The sequence below is a fragment of the Anopheles funestus genome, chromosome 3RL (assembly GCF_943734845.2).
Source record: "Anopheles funestus chromosome 3RL, idAnoFuneDA-416_04, whole genome shotgun sequence".
NCBI lineage: Eukaryota > Metazoa > Arthropoda > Insecta > Diptera > Culicidae > Anopheles > Anopheles funestus.
This window is the reverse complement of record NC_064599.1, coordinates 43,964,117-43,983,174: the sequence shown is the minus strand read 5'-3', so window position 1 is coordinate 43,983,174 and position 19,058 is coordinate 43,964,117. Positions and strand designations below refer to the sequence as shown.

At 39.5% G+C, this 19,058-nt stretch overlaps 2 protein-coding genes across 3 annotated transcripts in view; one reads left to right on the top strand and one right to left on the bottom strand.

The window, feature by feature from the left end:
- The window catches only part of LOC125768722 (serine protease persephone-like), a 28,893-nt gene extending 26,316 nt beyond the window's left edge, over positions 1–2,577 (bottom strand). Inside the window, exons 1-3 of one of the 2 annotated variants that reach the window (XM_049436767.1) lie at positions 1,214–2,577; positions 976–1,153; positions 326–861 (exon numbers count right to left, since the gene is read on the bottom strand). In XM_049436767.1, coding sequence (XP_049292724.1) covers positions 500–861; positions 976–1,153; positions 1,214–1,774 — 1,101 coding nt within the window. In that variant the 5' untranslated portion in view covers positions 1,775–2,577 and the 3' untranslated portion in view covers positions 326–499. Of the gene's footprint in view, positions 1–325; positions 862–975; positions 1,154–1,213 lie in introns of those variants that run through there. The other variant, XM_049436766.1, reaches the window with a different exon arrangement.
- Positions 2,578–5,153: 2,576 nt separating this feature from the next.
- Positions 5,154–16,367, top strand: LOC125768719 (potassium channel subfamily K member 10-like). The gene is made up of 6 exons (XM_049436759.1): positions 5,154–5,763; positions 12,597–12,912; positions 13,000–13,156; positions 13,265–13,361; positions 13,521–13,650; positions 14,585–16,367. The coding sequence occupies exons 2-6, from the start codon at positions 12,738–12,740 to the stop codon at positions 15,322–15,324; spliced, it is 1,299 nt and encodes a 432-aa protein (XP_049292716.1). The 5' UTR covers positions 5,154–5,763; positions 12,597–12,737; the 3' UTR covers positions 15,325–16,367.
- Positions 16,368–19,058: the final 2,691 nt, after the last annotated feature.

Here is a 19,058-nt window from a genome sequence, read left to right as displayed (position 1 = left end):
CTCGTACCCGTAGAGGGCTACCGGACGTATCAGTGTGCGATATATCGTGAATTTTGTATGTTGGTGGAGCCTTCTGGATCGCAGGAGTTTGTGGAGCCCGTAGTAGGCACGATACCCCTGAACAATGCGCCTTCGGATTTCGCTGCTCATGTTGTTGTCCGAAGTTAAGATCGTACAAAGGTAGCAGATGTCGACTGGCTTTCAATATTCCTTAAAATTTGTGTCAGTTACTGTTTACTATAGCAGTTTAAGAGTAGGTTTAAGTTTTTGTGATAAGACCATTATGCTCGGCCAATCACTTAAATTTATAATAAACAATACACCATTTATTATGACCAATTTATTATAACACGTAGTAGAACCAACTACCTTCACAGGATATGCTTATTACAGATCAACTAATGTTTTGTTTGTTGGTTTTTTTTATCCTACAGCTACAAATTAAAGGTGATAGCCAAATGGAAATCACTTTCAACTTATTACCTTTCTTTTCAATCACCTAAGGATATTGGATAGATTGAGATCCTGTGATTGTGGTATTGATCCAATTGAAATAAGCAGCTACACGCATGTATAATCCAGGCAAACTTGAACCACACCCAATTCCGGAAATTATAATTCCTATCAAATATTCATTATCGTTCTGCCTAACTTGTAATGGCCCGCCAGAATCTCCGTCACACCCGTCGATATGTTCATCATCTATCACTAACTTTCCCTGTGCACAGTACAGTTCATCGGTTATTCCATTAGGGAACGAGAAGCCTAACGAGTGATTATAGTTCCTATATGTTTTTTTGCATTCATCCTTTGGCAATGTCCGCACGATCGCATACATCAGATTTCCTGGAAGGTTACCATCTAGAACATAAAATGCATATTAAAGATGATCAATCATACAATTAGCCGTTAGGGATGACACTGTCCCCACAATAATATAAACATTTTCTATAAAAAAATTAGCTAAATACGTACCCTGGTCATAGCCCCATCCAGCAATAAGTAAATCTTGCGATTCAGGTAAATCATCCATTCCGACATATGGACAAATTGGAAGTACGTGATCATTAAACTTTATATGGCTATGCAGCTCCACCAAGGCAATGTCGTGATATTTTAATAAATTCCTATACTCTGGGTGTGAAATGAAGTTCTGTAACAAATTACATATTATCAGTGTCACTTCGAAAGTTTCATCTGCAAACTGTTTTACCTTTACATTTATTTGTTGTTCACATATCAGTGGTTCAGTACAGCCAACTCCCGCAATGTCCGCCGTTGGTTTACAATGAGCGGCGGATAGTAGAAAATTCACCGATATGATATTTGCACTGCATCTCCAAACAGTTCCATCTTGTGTATTTTCCGCCAACCGGGCAAGGTGAGGAAACATTCCTGGTTTCGCTTCAGTGCCGTGCGTGATTTGCTTGTAAGTACGGGTTTTACAAAAATCCAGAAAAGGCTGGCAACAAAAAACTGTGTGGAACGCATTTCGTTGGCACGCGGAAGTATGATCTTGATAGGGCAACGAATATAAAAAAGCCGGGTCACATAATTCTACATCCATGCACTTTCCATCGTCTATAAAGGGCGTACGACAACTTTTTCCTTCCAAATACATATGTGAGTCGGGTCTGTTTGCCGTATAACCAAAATTGTTGCAAATTAACAATACTATCATCACCACAAGTACGCGCACCTCACCCATGTTACTCGAATGCTTGTGAACTACTATTGCAAAACTAAGTTCAATGTTGCGCATACATACGTGCATGCACGCATGATAACCCTGGATTGATGAGTTATCAGTAAACCATTATTACGCTTGGTGCTTGATCATAATCCCATTGCACATTGGGAATTCAACTTTAATAAGCGGCAACCAAATACAATTATTATGTCCATGTGTACGATGGCGATATGGCGATCTTCCAATACAACCCCAAACAACCCATCATATGACTGCAGCAAACTCGTAGACTCTGTAGTAGTCTAACTCTTCCAGTGCGTAGCACTTAACCAAATAATTGTAATATGCATATATTAATCATAATATTTTTGGTTAGTCTACAACACTGAACCAAAGAAGTGTGCGCTTGCCATGTCTGCTTATCGACATATATCCCTCCCTAATGGAGATTATAAGCTTCTGTCCAGGATTACACCGTTTCTCGAGCTAGTTGGGATCAACCTCCGCTGAATTGGGATCACCATCAAGCGATTTGGGATTTTTCGCAGCGGATTTGGGATCTCGTGCTGCCGAAATGGGATAGCTCTCATGTTGTTGGGATCATCTTCACTTGAAATGGTCACTTTCTCATTCAAAATGGGCTAGTTTGACAGCGCGTCAAACTATGCTTATGCCGATGACATCTCCGTGGTGACTACCTTTCAAAAAAATCGAGCGGATCAGAGCGGCTATAGATGCTTTCGGTTTATGCTCCGGTTCTACACTCAAATTTGGAAAAACAAAAGCACTTAACGCTGGACATGTCAAGACACACAACACCATCACTACTCCTTAGTTGAAGACAGTAGAAAGGTTGCGAATGCATGGCATCCTTTTTACAAATAATGTTCGTGAAGCGGTGGGGCACAACTGAGAAATTGTCATCAACCAATTCCGACGTCTGGTCTTGCTTCATCGCATGAGGGATCTAAACCTCATGCAGAAGATAACCCTCCTGAATGGTTTTCTTCTGGCCAAGCTATGGTATGTGGCTTCTGTATGCGATACCAGAGTCAAAGGTTCAGCCAAGATGTCCCTTACTATTGGCTCATTCCTGTGACAAGAAACCGGAGGCATACGTGTGCCACTGAACCACCTAGCCTTAAACCGTGGGGGACTTCTTCTTCTTCTTCTTCTTGGCTTAACGACCTTACAGGTCACGCCGGCCATTTCTGGCTTACTAGACTTATTTTACCACGTAGCCGGATAGTCAGTCCTTGCTACGGGGGGACGGTCCGTGGGGGACTAAACCTCCATATTCCGGCTATCGCCACGCAGGCGCTGCTAACCAGCAGGTATGTCGCTGCCTGTCGAAGGCCAACAGATGCGCTGGAAACCCTCCCAACATAACATCCATTTCATCGACGTATCCATGTCTTAGAAAGGTTGTCATGCAACTAGCATACATCCCAGACACAATTCCCAACATTACCACCCGAGCACTTCGTCGGATATTAGATGAGTGGCTTCCTGACTCGAAGATAGAGCAGGAATTCCCAAAAATATACTGGCAACTAGTTTGGGCCAATATCAGCCGAGGATCATCTGCTTGGAGCACAGAGTTCTCCCAGGTGGATACACCGGAACACAAATTTACGTTGTCATCGGTCTGGAATACTCTGCTGCAAGCAATCCACAACATCGATCCCACCCTTACTCCTTCATGCCTGTCCCTCCGCTTCCTTATTCTATCGAATATTAGTAAAGGTAAGTGGATTCATATCCTACGTTTATTTGCAAACTACATCATCCACATTGTTGGAAGCAATAATGATGTGATAGGTGAAAACGTCCTTAAATGTTCATTGTAACCTGTTTTTTCTACCTTTTTCTATTGTATGGTAGTACATACAGGGTTTTTCTATTCAGTTTAGACTAGCCGCATACTTTTTCCTGCTGTGAGCATTTGATTTTTGACGCGGGTAGGCAAACAAACAGGCTGCTTGCTAAAAATCAAGTGCGCCGAGTAGGAAAAAGTATGCGGCTAGTCTAAACTGAATAGAAAAACCCTGTAAATTTATTTCTCGTTTTTTACTTTTAATAAAATATTTTATAAAAAAAACCTTACAACTTCTACATCAAACCCGGCTTTTGATTCAAACATCGAACGGGTAGTGTCCCTCACTTCCCGCATGTATTAACCAGCCGATGTGGGTGTTTAAAGCCACAGAGTGTAAATAAGCAAGATAGGTTTACGTCTACAATGATTATTATGCTAATTAAGAAGAAGATACTATGAACAACAGTAACATAACCACGCTTGATGCGAGATGATAAACTGTTTAAGTGTTTGTCAACCATATATTTTAGTTGAATTATGAACTCCTATGATTTGGAGAACTTTGAACTAATATTACCAAACAAATCTCCCTACTCATAGACAATTCGTATTCTGAAGCACTTTTTAAAACAAAAAATGTGGAGCATCTTAAAATGAGCAGCATGTGGAATCATAAAAACCCTCTCTGTTAACAATCGCTTGCTGTAAAGAGGCATGCGCATAAGAAGTTAGTGTCCGTTTCCACTTGTACCCTAGTTTTCTCAATGAAGCCTAGCAACATTTTTCCCTGGGACTCGGAGAGTGTATTGGAACATTTATTCAACATTAGGCATATTCCCATGCAAGCATACTCTTCACTGAGAAGCTCTCAATAATACAGCAGTTGGAGTGAATCTCCAGTGTCTGCAGCCTCCGTTCTCTTCTGTGTGGCATGGTTAGTAATACGCGAGACTCCAGTGTGTGGGAACAACGGTTTTCGTTCTATCTGCAGAAATAACATTTGACATACCTCCTTCGGGTCAGGTACACCCGACAGCATCCTGATCCTAAATGTAAACGTCACTAGTCACCGTCGATAGTTAGTGGTGGTATTGGTGCAAAATGGTGTCATTTGTGATTAAAGCGTTAGTTGAACAAATGCATGTGGTCGAATAATCGTTTGCATAGCAAAGCGAACCAAATTGCTGAGCTATCGTTTCGTGTGAAGGTGTGTAATAAGGCGTGCAAATCTGTCGCCACTCCACTATTGTGAATGTTCCATTTTGGCCTTTTAGTAATGTTTCAAGTATGTACATCACCAAAAAAAGTTATCGTGAATGCATTGCAGCGCCGTAATCTACTGAAAATCTCGCCAAATGGCACCTTCTCAAATGAAATGAAGCACCAACTGTTACGTGCATGGATGTGATAAAGCGTTAAATGATCCGTGAAAGGGTGAAACAATTTCCCTGTCCGTATACTACCGTGTGTTCGTGAGTCGCAACATTAACCGAGGTGGGTGTGGGCTTTAGTTAGGTTTATGGTTCTACAAGCCATCACTACCTATCAAGTACTGCAAGCTGTAACGAAACGTGTGTATGTGTGTTAAGCCTAATGCCTATAAGTGTAAACCGAGTTAAGCAATTCCATTAGCAACGGGTAATGTAAAATGCATTATTAAAATCTCAACAAACGCATATTCTATGTGTATGCGCAAGGTGTGGCTTTTCCAGAAATAGCACAAGTGATATGAAAATGAAATGATTTCAATTTGATTATTAGCGAATAGTGTACGGGAAAATAAAATCGATGAAATTTCATATTACCAGTGCGGGTGGCTAAATGTGAGATAAAACCGGGCAACATTTGGAACGCAGCATTGTAAAGAAAGAAGTGGAAATACCTCTCACAATATACGTGCTGCCCCATTTTACTCAACGTTTATTATCCTACGCGCAAGGAAGCCTTCACACCTCTCTCTCTCTCTCCCTCTCTCTCTCTCTTTCTCTCTCTTTCTTTTGCTCTCTTAGCAACTTCGATCTCTTTGCAAAACTATTCTGCTCAAATCAGAAACCCAATTTCCACAAAACCAAAATCGGATTATGCTACACGTCCCTGTTGTTGCCAACGTGGGAAGTTTGAGAGATTTGCCAGATATTTGCTATGTATGGTGTGTTTGTAAAGAGACAATAGATCACAAAGAACCTACCGTTAACCTATCGCCATCGAAAGGAAGCACAAGTTACAGAAGCCATACGGATTAGCTGTAGTGTGGGTATGTTACGTTCGTAAATGGTTTATTATTCGCTTACTACAAGCTCAATATTTTTAAAAAGTCTGTGATATTTTATTTATAAGTACAATTTCAATATGTACCAATGTCGAACATTTTATTGCTTCTTTCAACAACCATTATCATTTTTCACTTGTCATGTATATGTATGACTGCTATCGATAGCCGGAATATCGGTTCGTCTTATAAGTTGTGAATGTTACTTACCAGAGGAAACGATAGTTTGTATGCAAGACACTTTACTTTCATAAACCCGAGAAAAGCAATTAATTTGGAAAAACTGTTTCTTCGCGGCCACTTTGCTTTCACACTCTGTCATTTTTCTTTCACAAAAACAACATTTTTCAATAAACGAATTCACACAATAAACAACTTCCTGAGAAATGAACATCACTTTTTGGCACCAAAAAAAAAAACACTTTTTGCACAAAGGAAGGAATAAATTTATTCTATTTATGATTCATTATTACGACATTTAGCCGTATTGTCAGCCTCAAAATGCTGAAATATACAATTATCACAAGGCATTTCCTCGATCTCTTGGCAATACTTGCCTGATCGCGGGCATATTTTTTCCACAAATTTAATGAACAAATTTTATAAACTAGCCGAAGCTAGCACGGTGGTAACGAAAGAAAAAAACAAATACCACACGTTTCTGGCATGTTTTATGACCAACTTCATTGCCAAAATGCACTGCACAACACAATTGCAACTAAATTTGTAAGCTTCCGCGCATCGTACACACACTGATTGTGAATTTGCTTACTTGCACATTCGTCCAATCTGGCGCTAACGTAAATTAAAATGCGCCATCCACAATGATGACTTTAACATTGGAATAAGAACGCAAGAATGTACGGAAAAAATCTTTGTATCGGTTAACCACGATCACCACGACATAGTTAGACCCGAAACTGACCCGAAACTGCTCACTCATTAAATTCCAAAAGAGTTAATAACGATGCAAACACACTACCTAACTACTCCTTCTTCTATCTTTTAATTGTTCTTTTTTAATTTTATTTAAAATTACTTTTATTTAAAATTACTTTTCTAATTTCATTGTATATTTTACTGTGTTGCCTAATCGTTTTTCATCAGATGGGTTTAAAATGCAATGAGAGATGAAAACATTTTCTGCCTCTTTACTTTTACACAGTGGCATTCTTCTTTCACTTGCACACTTTACGCTTTAGTGTATAACACCACACAAAACACCACACTCTATCGAAATAAACAAATGGTGAAAACGAACAAGTATACGCTGGCAACAATTTGTAGACGTGCAAAACAAAATCTTCACTGTTCAACATCTCATCAACACACGAATTGATAAGCTAACTATTTCTTGTATGGAAAGGACATCACTTTTTGGGACCAAAAAACAACACTCGCCAAATTTTCTATGTACCGAAAGCATTTTTTTCATAACTCAAACGTATTGCTGTCCGATCGCTACTGATCACAATTTCTCCTTATCTCATTATCATTATCTCTATACACACCTATACAACTATAATTGGTGAAGCGGTCGCCCGATGCTTTCACACACACTTCGCTCCTTCTTGAGAGACGAATAAAAAAACAAATCAACAACAACTCTTCGCTCCTCTCGATCAAATCCGTTCTTACATTTGTGGCATGACAAATGTAGGCATATAAACACTTTTTAATAACACAAATCACAACACTGTTTGGCAAAAAGCACTGCACAACAAAATCTTCTCATTTGCAAGCATAGTACACACACTGACTGCAAATTTGCTCCCCTGACGTTAGTTCCGGCACTGATACTACTCCGCCTACCATTAGATCTGCAACTGTTATTAGTACATTACCACCATCACATATATTAGAATCACATTAACCTCATAAGACAGTATTAACAACATAGAACCTGTATAGAACACAGCTGTATTAGTGCTTCTATTATATATGGTAGATTTGTTAAAATAAAAAAAAACAGATGTAGGACTATCCAATGCTTGTAACGAACTGATTACGCTTACACATTTTGCGATTGTGTCGCTGCATTTCAAGAGGATTAAACCAATTGTGTGACGCCAACAATTGCTGACGAATATTATAATAATACTCGGACCGACGATTGGACACAAGTTGCGATTTCACGTGTTCAAACCATAATATATGTAACTGTATATTCATCTAGCCAATCAAACATATTAAACATTTCTGATACTTTACAATAATTCAGATTTTTTTTAACATTTCATACTGAATTTAAGTTGTAGTCTATTCCCGACTTACGCGGCACTCGAGTTATGCGAATTCGAGAAAAGCAAATTAAAAAATTGACCATTTATGAAGTTCTTTCATATCATATCTTAATTATCTACGTAATTTTAAAACTGACTATACATAAATAAAAACCCTAGCCGAAAAGTGTTAAAAGAGTTGTAAAAAATGATACTTAATATAGTAACTGCATACTTTGTGGCGTAATTGACACATTATTGTCTTTAATGTTATTCATTTTTTATACATACTAAAACAAAATCTATACTATACTAAATCAAAATAGCAGCATGAGTATATGTATGCATCAACTCCATGTTTATGATCGTATATTTGAAAGCTGTGAAGAACTACGATTAATCGTTTTCTATCCCAACTGTACAAGTATTTATGTAGTATGTTTGTTTGATTTTCTAATCGAGCTACATGAGACTAGAGTGGCTGCCAGCTAGACACGATTAAAAGAGACGATTTTTACTGTTCTTCGACAAGAAAAAGTGACCATCAGTATCTTCCGGCTAGTCATCAAACGCTTTAGAAGCTCCCTGGTTTAACGAGGTCTTTAACATTCTCAACAATTCGCTTGTGTTTAGCTTCTTACCCGGAAAGGAACAAATGCTTCCCGTGATTTCCCGTTTACGAGAGGATTTATCTTGATCGGCTACAGGGCTGGGTTTCAGAGCTAGACATCATTCGACTGGATCAATTTGATCCCAACCAGATCCCTTAACCGTTCACCAACTGCTAACGTGTAGACGTGGTGTGGAATGCAACAAGACCGATTCAAAGATCGCTGTTGCTCTGTTGAATGACGAAAAGGTGTTTGAAAATACATGGCACGAACAATTTGCACGATTTGCACTAAGAAGCAAAGTATGGCTTGCACTTCCACAGCAAGTATGGCTTGTTTTATTCAACACTACCACTGTTCTAGCGGATATTCCTCAAGGGAGCCTTCGAGCTCCTTTATTATACGTTTTGAACACGACAGATCCTGGGGATGGCCGGGTGTTTCTCCTCACAGATAAACGCGATAATCCATCGGAGTAAAGTGAAATTTAAAAACAGATTGCAAAGATGCTCTTCGAAGACACGTTGCGGACTGTAAGATCAAGATAATCATCGTCATCATCTAAAAAGGGCGCTCATTCCTCCAATTAGCTCTGGAATTATGGTTGCTTGTCCGGTGATCCTCTTCTATTAAATATCCAGGTCTTAAGTTAGACAACAACATGCTTTACCAGGGACAAACAGAAGTCACTTTAGAAATGGACTTCTCGCTAATTCAGAGCTTTTCCCAGACCTGATTCAGAATTAGATTAGCTCGTAATTTAAATAAATTCAAGCAATACGACCTAGCAATTCCTAATGATAAAAAATATATAATAACTAGCATCCTAACCGCACAGGAATACTGTCAATGCCAACACAAACAGTTTATACTAACGTCAACATTCGCCATCTGCTATCCTTCAAAGCGGTTTTGACAGAAAGGCTAAAAATCAGAATTAAACATGTTCTATTCGGATTTCAATTTTAAACTGCTAAATAATGCTGATTAGTTTTAACAGTTTCAACATCTCTCTGTTCTTGTCTTAACGACCTTAGAGGTCACGCCAGCCATTTGTGGCTAAACTAGATTTGTTTTACCACCTAGCCGGATAGTCAGTTCTTGTACGGTCCGAATGGGATTTGATATGCGGTTGTGCCGTGTGGAACAGGCGCCGTTTAACGGATACACCACCGGGCTGCAATTAAAAACCTGATCATTAAAACTAAATCAGTTCAAATCATAGTGTAAAAGTAATGTTAAGTGAGTTTTAATGTTTATTTACAGCATCAATCGATGACAAATGTTGATAGTATAAGAACTTTTTTGCAAAGTTGCAATAAAACCGATTTGATTGGGTACAAATGTGCTAAAAGTTTAATAAAACATGTGTATGACCAAAAAGTACAGGATGTTTCTTGGGTTTAAAAATTGGTCAGTCTAAACAAACATAAAATATAAATCCTTCAGGCCAAAAATGTTTTAAACTATTTAATGTATTTAACGAAACCAAAAACAAATAGAAGCAATATGTTTGACATCACATATACTTTACGTACCAGCAGATAAAAAACTTCTCTCAATGGTGTCAACTTTTGATTTATGCAGTGCCTCACAAACTAAATATCCCTACGGAATTTGTGTAATTTGACAGTGATGGAAGAATGGTAAAAGCATATAAATACTTTCTGTCCCTTCCCCATTCAGTCAGTTGCACCATTAAGCTTGAAACCGGATGATTTCTGATCAATACTTACAAGTTATGGTATTTAGTTTTTTTTAACAATGTTTCAATGTTTTAAACATTATATCTTCAATATATATAAAATTCCCGCGCTGTAGTGTTTGTTACCAAACTCCTTCGAAACGGTCGCACCGATTTGTATGATCTTTTTGCGGTAAGTTTGGTAGTTATGGCAATAGATGTTAAAGTGCTTGTCGTACCGCTAGATGATTTGTGGCCACTGCTCTTCGTTCTTTTCCATTTTGATGATATGTTGTGTATTGTGATTATCCGACCCGGTGGTTCATGTGGTCCTACAAGACAAAACGGAGTATCAAATCACATCCGGAACTTACTGCGTACGCAGTAAACACCTAAAAGCACTCATGTATTTTTGTATTAAATTATCGCAACACCTTTTTTTTATTCAGATAGAACGGCCTGGCCGTAGTGATGTCACACATTTGAATCGTTAAAAAAACCTCTCAGAGGTTATATAGGTACAGCAGAAACACTTTTCCTGAGATTTAACATTTAATTCTCATTTAAATTTTCTCCTAACAGCCACCTGTTTGACCACCTGCGTCTTTAGAATGCACTAAGTACGTTCCAGTCCTGGTGCTGTACGAATGGTTTGGAGATTTGCTTTGAGAAGTGCGTTGTCGTTTTATTCGCCAGGAAGCGTAATCCCCTAATTTACACGTACACCATAAACGGCACTGTCCTTGATCGGAAAAGCTGTGTCAGAGATCTTCGAGTGCTCCTTGACGATTGCCTTGCGTTGTTGGAGTGTCCAGGTGGACTATGATGGACGCTGCGCGTCACTTGGCCTGGTGTTGCTGAAACAGTGGAATTGTAACCCCCAAATACTTTTCGTCGCAGGACTACCTAACTATCGGATCGATTCGCCGGAGCTGCTCTCTGCGGTTTATATTTACGCCATAACAAGATCACTCCATGCTAGATCACTACTTGACCTAGGAGAATGTCGTACTCGCAATATCGTTTCATTTGTGATCGATTTGAACTGGACTGGCGTTCCTGATTTTTTTACGTATAGTGCGACCTATTCATTCCAATTATCACAGTGGGTGTCTTATAACTCACAGTTTCAAAATGCAAGATTGCAATGCACGCAATTCTAATATGTTCACACGCACGTTTCATTGTAATATGTTCTCTGGCGAGTCTGGTATCTTGAACTACAACACATATTTACATACATGCGATTAAAATTTATTGATGATTTCATGAATTTTAAATTAAAGGTCGGAAATAATATTCGAATCAAAACCCCAAGAGGCCTGGTCTTTCAGGGTTTCTTTGACGACTTGGATTTGATCCACGATCCTGTTGTATAGATACCGGTGCCGCTACTATCTCTACCACACGTAGAGAGACACGGGACAAGACAAACATCACGACACGAGAAATTTATCTGTACATAGATATTTGGTATTGAATATTGTTTAAATTATATACATACATATTTATTGCTTTTTCAAACTTTTTGAAACTTTTTGAAAGGCTATTATGATTTAATCGAGCTACATATACGTCGCTGAAAAAAATAGAAAAAAAAACATATCTTAATCTAGGAAAATCGTAAACTAAAACGGAATTACGGAAAACGGAAACGGAGAAAAACCTAAATGTGGATGATGATATTGCGAAATCGAAATGCTCCACGTTCAAATTAATGATACGGGACATTGAGTTTTCAGGATTATTTTGACCGAATTGTATGTTATTTCGAATTAATTATAGAAGCTCGCGGTGTCGAGATGCAGGTTTGGATACATGTACAATGCGCTTTTCTAAAAAAATATGTGGCATCATTTGCAGCATTCAGGAATCGTGTTATAATGGAAAACTTGACGCCTCCTTCTTCTAGTAGTTAGCGTCTCTAAGCATAATAAAAAACAAGATTGTTTTTTTCTTACATGGCCAAATAGTCAGTCCTTTCTACCAGCTTTACTAATATGGACTTCCGAGCAATATGGAATAAAAATATTTTTTTATTTTTTGTTTTTGTTTTATGATTAGAAATTTCGTCACAGCACATTATGAAAATGAGTAACTAGATAAGTTATGCTTATGGAATTTACTGCTAAAAAGTTACAGAAAAATAGCCGACAAAAGTTAGTGACAAAAAACGGTATTTCACATATTTTTTTCTTTTATTCATAAAGAACGGGTTGACCGTATTGCTGGTATTTAACATTGTATTAAGATTTAAAAAATAGCACACATTAATTATGACATATTTCCTTCTCCATTTAGGGTTCATGGAAATGCACTGTGTATAACGCAGCGTTACAGTTCAACGTATCATATGCATACGTGACTAAGATTTGCTAACCCGACGAACACATTAACATAAGAAAATCAGAGTCTCTGGACGCCATACACTCCACTCTCAGTATGAACACCAAACCACCACTTCAAGTTCCCAACTTTATTGGTAGTGGTTCAACATCTCGTCCACAAAGCCCATCACTGTGTTTCTCCACTACATCGTCGAAGGTAGATAAAAATGAACCTGTTACCCTGTGTGGCTGTCAGCAAGCACCAAAATCTCAATGCGCCTCTGCTCTAGGTATAGTATCATGCCACTTTCCAAGTCCAAAGGCATACTACGCAACACTATTATGCTCACGTTATTCTTCCGGAATTGTTCTTACAGGAGTACTCATACTGGTTCTAGCCTATACAGCTCTTGGATCAGTACTTTTTGTCACGCTGGAAGGAGATGGTGAAGATGGCGATATCATTGAGACATCTGTGGCGGCATCCAAACCATATCCTAGGCATGATCTAGTTAGTGCAGAAATGCGCCTTAAGTAAGTATCGAATTCCTATTAGAAAACTTCAAGCGATACGTTACAGAAGTATCATAACATACATATAACACGTACGATTTCTACGTAATCAATTCTCTTCGCCTCCAGGACTGTCGATCGATTGTGGTCCATTACTGAGGATTTAAACATACTCTATAAAGAGAACTGGACTCGTTTAGCTGCTCAAGAAATATTACACTTTCAGGTAATTACATTTACTCGATGCGAAATGAGAACTGATGAATATCCAGAACTTAAAAGCCGCAGAAGAACGACATAAAAACACACTAATCATCAGAAAACTGTCGTACGTCCCTTTTTTTTACATAGCTAATCAGTATTGTACCTCTCGTATCATTCTTAGGACACGATAATACGGGCAGTACGTGCATCTCGTACACAACAGGTGACCAATGTACAGCAAAACACACGGCCCTACAAGTGGACATTTGCTTCCGCTTTCCTGTATTCGTTAACATTGATAACAACAATAGGTAAGTATTGGTCCATTTCATTATGCAACGTTGTTCAATTATAAGATACCATAGTACCTATAATGCATCGTTTCATGAATATCAGATTTAAAGGTGACTAAGGATATTTAGCAGGAATATCAACCCTTTTTAGTAATTTTGCTGTAATGACTTCTTTTTGAGGAATAAATTTTTCATGATTTCATTTTACATAATAAACCCAATGTATGGTTTCGATGATTTACTTTCTCAAAGTGAGTAAACAGTAGTAAACACCACTAAACACTAGCGTGTAGAAATAACTAATAAACAAAATAATACTTTTGAATGCCCATAGTTTCAACTGAACGATTAATGTTCATGTGTTAAAACCTCAAAGGAACTCTAAAGTCGTACTCACAATGTGTCACCGGACGATGAAACCCGTTGATATTACCACAGAACCGCTAGGCCACTATCTCTCGAATTAGTTTCGAATATATAAACTAAACTAAAAATATGAGCCTTTTTAGTACTTGGCTAAGCGACCCAATTATGGCTATAGTACCAATTCTAAATTCACCACAGGCTTCTAAATCACAAATAGCATCACTTTTTATTGTCCACGAATTACTTTTAAAACAAAACAAAAATCTCTATGTTGGTGACGTATTATAGCCATAATTGGGTCGCTTACCCTAAGTATATTTTGACTAGTGATGAACCATGAATCATGTGCAAAGTATGATAAAAGCATAATCTGCACATTGTCCTGTGTCCATTGATAAAAGAAAAGCATTATAACATATGCATAATTTCCATATGCCTATATTATTTTATTTTGTTACAATGATACATTGTGCGATTAGCAGATACCGGAATTGAACCGGAAACCGTTATGAGTGGGGATTGAAAGATACGATTTCAGCTGGGATTTACTTTCGTCGTAATTTTTAATACTCTTGGACTGTTGTAGGTTTTAGCGGCATTTCCCCACGGACACAGTGGGGACGTGTAGCAGCACTGATTTATGCGCTTTTCGGAATACCCATCATACTGCTGTACCTTTCGGCGATCGGCGAAGGTCTATCGAGTGGTATGCGCTGTCTTTTTCGTCGTCTACGACCAAACCGTTCCTCTTCTGGGAGCACCAACAACAGCAACAGCAGCAATTCAAGCATTGGCAGTGTCAGCGTTCCCATGAGCAGTAAAGCAACGGTGGCCGAGATGCACAAACGGTCGCAGCAACCGAGCTACCATCAAACCTGGAACCACGGTGGCACTACCATTCACGATCCCTGTGCATACGCCCTCAACGCACACGGGTTGCGTGGCGGAATGGCGACAAGCAGCAAACTGCACTCCCAATCCGTAGTACCAATATCGGTCTGCATTATGATACTGATCTGCTACATTACACTAGGGGCGGTGCTGTTCCATAAGCTGCAACCTTGGGGAGTTTTGGAGAGCCTGTACTTTTGTTTCACTTCCCTCGGTACCATCGGGTTCGGCGATCTGATGCCGAAGGGAACCGTTGCACAATATGCCGCATCAGCATACATCATTATCGGTATGGCCGTCGTAGCGATGTGCTTCAGTCTCATCCAAACGGAACTTATTATCTGGCTGAAGAAGTTTACTATCCCCGAATCGCTACCCACATCTACCGAGGATGTTGCCCTGGTCTCGGTCGCAATGACACCGATAAAATCCTGACAACGGCCAAATGATCTCATTCCCAACGAGTACAACTCACTTCCGCGCCGTTCTAGCGCGTTTCATCGCAATACTCCAGCGCGGCGTTCCACCGGCATCATGGAGAATCACATGGAATATTTCGTACCTCGAAGCGTTAGCGAATTCAATCTGTCTGGCGTAGGCGATCTAGCGCTTCCTCCGGCTAAACGCAATCTGGTGACACAGCACGCAGCCAGCTCGACCATGCTTGCCGCACCAAAGCCACGCGAAAAGATGGTCACATTCGAGGACGAATCCAAATTTTTGCATGGCATGCCTACCACACCGAGAAAACCGACCCTGACCAACGATGTGTTCATGTGACGTGACGGTTCCCGTAATGGTGAAACGCCTACACCGAACCAGTATCCAAATGATGTGATCAAGGTTTGATAGGACTGGAGCACCTTCGCACTGAAAGCTTCCGGTGTGTTTCGCCAATAAATTTCCTACTGTTGACTTCGTATCAGTGACAGCGTGTGTAATATATATACATATAAGCTCAACCAATGACTAGTGAATTATGAATCACAACATGTGTATAGCGAAGGTGGAAGAAAAGTTTTAATAATCGGTATCAATAAAACCATGTTTTATGAGCTTCACTTTCTCTTCTCGCTCTCAACGAACAACCTTCATAACAAACTGTCAAATGTCCCAAGTGAAGCAATCACCCCCAATCATCCATCACCTCATCTAATACATTACAAATGAATGGATGTAGCTATTAAGCCAGTTTATCGGTTTGGTCAAAATCGTGCCAACTATTACGTACGATTTAGGTAGCAAATAAGTGAGTGAGATTAAAGCAACAATTTCCACGAATAGCGACATCGATGAAGTGCTCAAAAACATTGGAGCATAGAAATGTCGAATTGAGTTTAACTGTTACTATCGTCGATCAAAATTGTACATATTATTCTGTTGTAACATTGTGAGGCCAATAAAAACCAAAAATACATTAGACAGAAAGCGAAATACTCCAACGATAGTCTTTGCATGAGTATTTTCTGAATTCAGGATATCTTGCATTCTAAAGTGTATTTATTACTCTTGCTGCCCATCTTCTTCTTCTTGCCTTAACGACCGCTAAGTTCATACCGGCCATTTCTGGCTAACTAGACTTATTTTTACCATGTAGCTGGATAGTGAGTCCTTGCTACAATATCACTTCTATCTTTAATAGCACATATCACCTGTTCGATTTTGCCGTTAGTTTGCCCTAGTTTAAATCAAACTCTAAGTGCCTAATTTAGATAATAAGCATAATAATTTGGGCGGCCCGGTGGTGCATGTGATAAACGGCGCCAGTCCACATGGCCGGACCAGTTTCAAATCCTATCCGGACCGTTCCCCCGTAGCAAGGACTGACTATCCGGCTACGTGATAAAAATAAGTCTAGTAATCCAGAAATGGCCGGCGTGACCTGTAAGATCGTTAAAGCCAAGAAGAAGAAGAAGCATAATAATAATATAGTATATTTTATCCTCTGGTACCAAGCCAAGAGAACTCAAATCAAGACGACATTAAAATCTTCTTTCCTAAGCGATTGTGTTCGTCTCATAGCTTTCTCTAAATGGTGATGGTCGAATCCAATTTTACAGTGCCCAAATAAATGCTACGTAATCTTCTCGCGTTCTCATAATCCTTTGTTGTATAACTATACTCTTTTGTAGCCTCCAAACCGGACCGAATATGTTGAAAATTAGAGTGTTTATATCTACTCTAGGATCGAGTCGTTCATACAGCATATTTGTTATTTATTTGTTTGCTACTAATTTAGTTGAATTCAACGGACCATATGTTACCACCTAAAAGCGTTTTTTTGTTCATTTTTTTTAATTTTTTACATTAATTACATTATTCACGTTACATTTATGTTACAGTGTTTTACATTAAACAAATAATAGACCGCACTACACGTACACAATTCAGGAACGCAGAGCGCGTCAAGTTCGATTCAAAACGATTGCAAACGGCGTAGAATTCACGGCACATAGAAAGTAACGGATTAGAGGCGCCAAAACGAGTATGACACTCTCCTACGTCAAGTAGTGATCTAGCATGGAGTGATCTTGTTATGGCGTAAATGTAAACCGCAGAGAGCAGCTCCGGCGAATCGATCCGATAGTTAGGTAGTCCTGCGACGAAAAGTATTTGCGGGTTACAATTTCACTGTTTCAGCAACTCCAGGCCAAGTGACGCGCAGAGTCCATCATAGTCCATCACCTGGACACTCCAACAACGCAAGGCAATCGTCAAGAAGCCCTACTAGATCTCTGATAAGTTTTTCCGGTCAAGGACAGTACCGTTTAATGCAAATAAAGGGATTACGCTTTTTGGCGAAACTCTCCAAACCATTCGTACACCACCAGGACTGGAACGCAATCAGGGCATTCTAAAGACGCAGTTGGTGTTCCTGGTTGCTTATCGGAAGGTATAATTTCGCGTTATCCTTGTAAAATAGATCGCTACCAGGATGAAGCACACGTGTGACTTCCATTTTGGAAAATCACGAAGCGAAGCAGACCAAGGTTGCCTCTGGAAGCGTTGTTACGATAATAAGAGTTGTCCCCATTTGGCCCAGAAGACCAAGAACCTGAACCTTGGCGAGCAGCAACGAAAGCGGAACATTGTCAAATGCTGCCTTTATGTCCGTATAATGCGCATCGGCTTGCGCAAGGTCTGCATCGATGATCCTATGGCAGAGCGTGAGAAACTTATCCAGCTTAGAATTTAGAATCCAATTTAGAAGCATTAGATTTTTTTGATCTTGGGGCTCAGGCTATCCATCTAGTCTTCGAGTTCGAGCAGGCAGTCAATGGGGGGGGGGTGGTGGACTTCTGCTCGGGCTCCTTTACGTATGAATTGTTCTGTCGTCTTTCGGGGCCCCTCCAAGCGACGGGGCCCTAGGCGGTCGCCTACTCCGCCCACCGTTAGATCCGCTACTGGACCAGAGGTCTCGTCGCACTCATGCCCAAATATCCTTCATTGATGCATTTCTTCTCAATACATTTGATGATCCCACATTGCTTTCCTCCGTCAAGTTTCATGTTCCTTGCTATCGTCTTCGCCCTTGCCCTCTCCCCTTTGTATTGCAATAAGGCGTACGGCTATGCGTGAAATTGATCCCCTTCTTCGAGGCGTACACTCTGTCAATTTCTCGTCAAAACTCTTTGATTTTTCTCTCTCACTCTCGCTCTCATAATTTCGCCTTCGTCTTCTCACATCCTTCCTTCTGTTCCTTTCCTTCCTTGTGCTTTTTAACAAGCATCCGGTCTTTAAATTAGTAAGTCTGACTTTATATTATACTAGATTTTGATGAAAAAGGAAATATGATATAATGTTGTCAGGTTCAGGACTCAGGTTACACCATCTTCACGCAAGACAAAATAACGCCATCTGTCGAGCACTAGCGGATACATGTGTACGCTCACAAATATTACACCTTATACTGTGGTTATCGAACATTCCTTACGAATAATCCTTATATACTATGGTTTTCTTAAATTTTCGTTCCTTTACTGTTTGCTCTTGTAACTATGATCGTACCATGTTTACTGCCTTATACTTTGCAGTTTTTTGTTGTCTTATATATCTTCCGCATTATCTGGATTCTTTTATTGTTTCATGTACGCCTAATTCCTTTTTTTCATTCCAACATTTATTTCGTCTTTCGAGTTTTTCGTGTTTCACGACATGGCATCAATTAT

Excerpts from the sequence above, each read along its gene's own strand:
- LOC125768719 (XM_049436759.1), top strand. The coding sequence starts at position 12,738 with ATGAACACCAAACCACCACTTCAAGTTCCCAACTTTATTGGTAGTGGT. Across the intron at positions 12,913-12,999 it reads TCAATGCGCCTCTGCTCTAG|GAGTACTCATACTGGTTCTA; the intron begins GTATAGTATCAT and ends TTGTTCTTACAG. Across the intron at positions 13,362-13,520 it reads AAGAAATATTACACTTTCAG|GACACGATAATACGGGCAGT; the intron begins GTAATTACATTT and ends TATCATTCTTAG.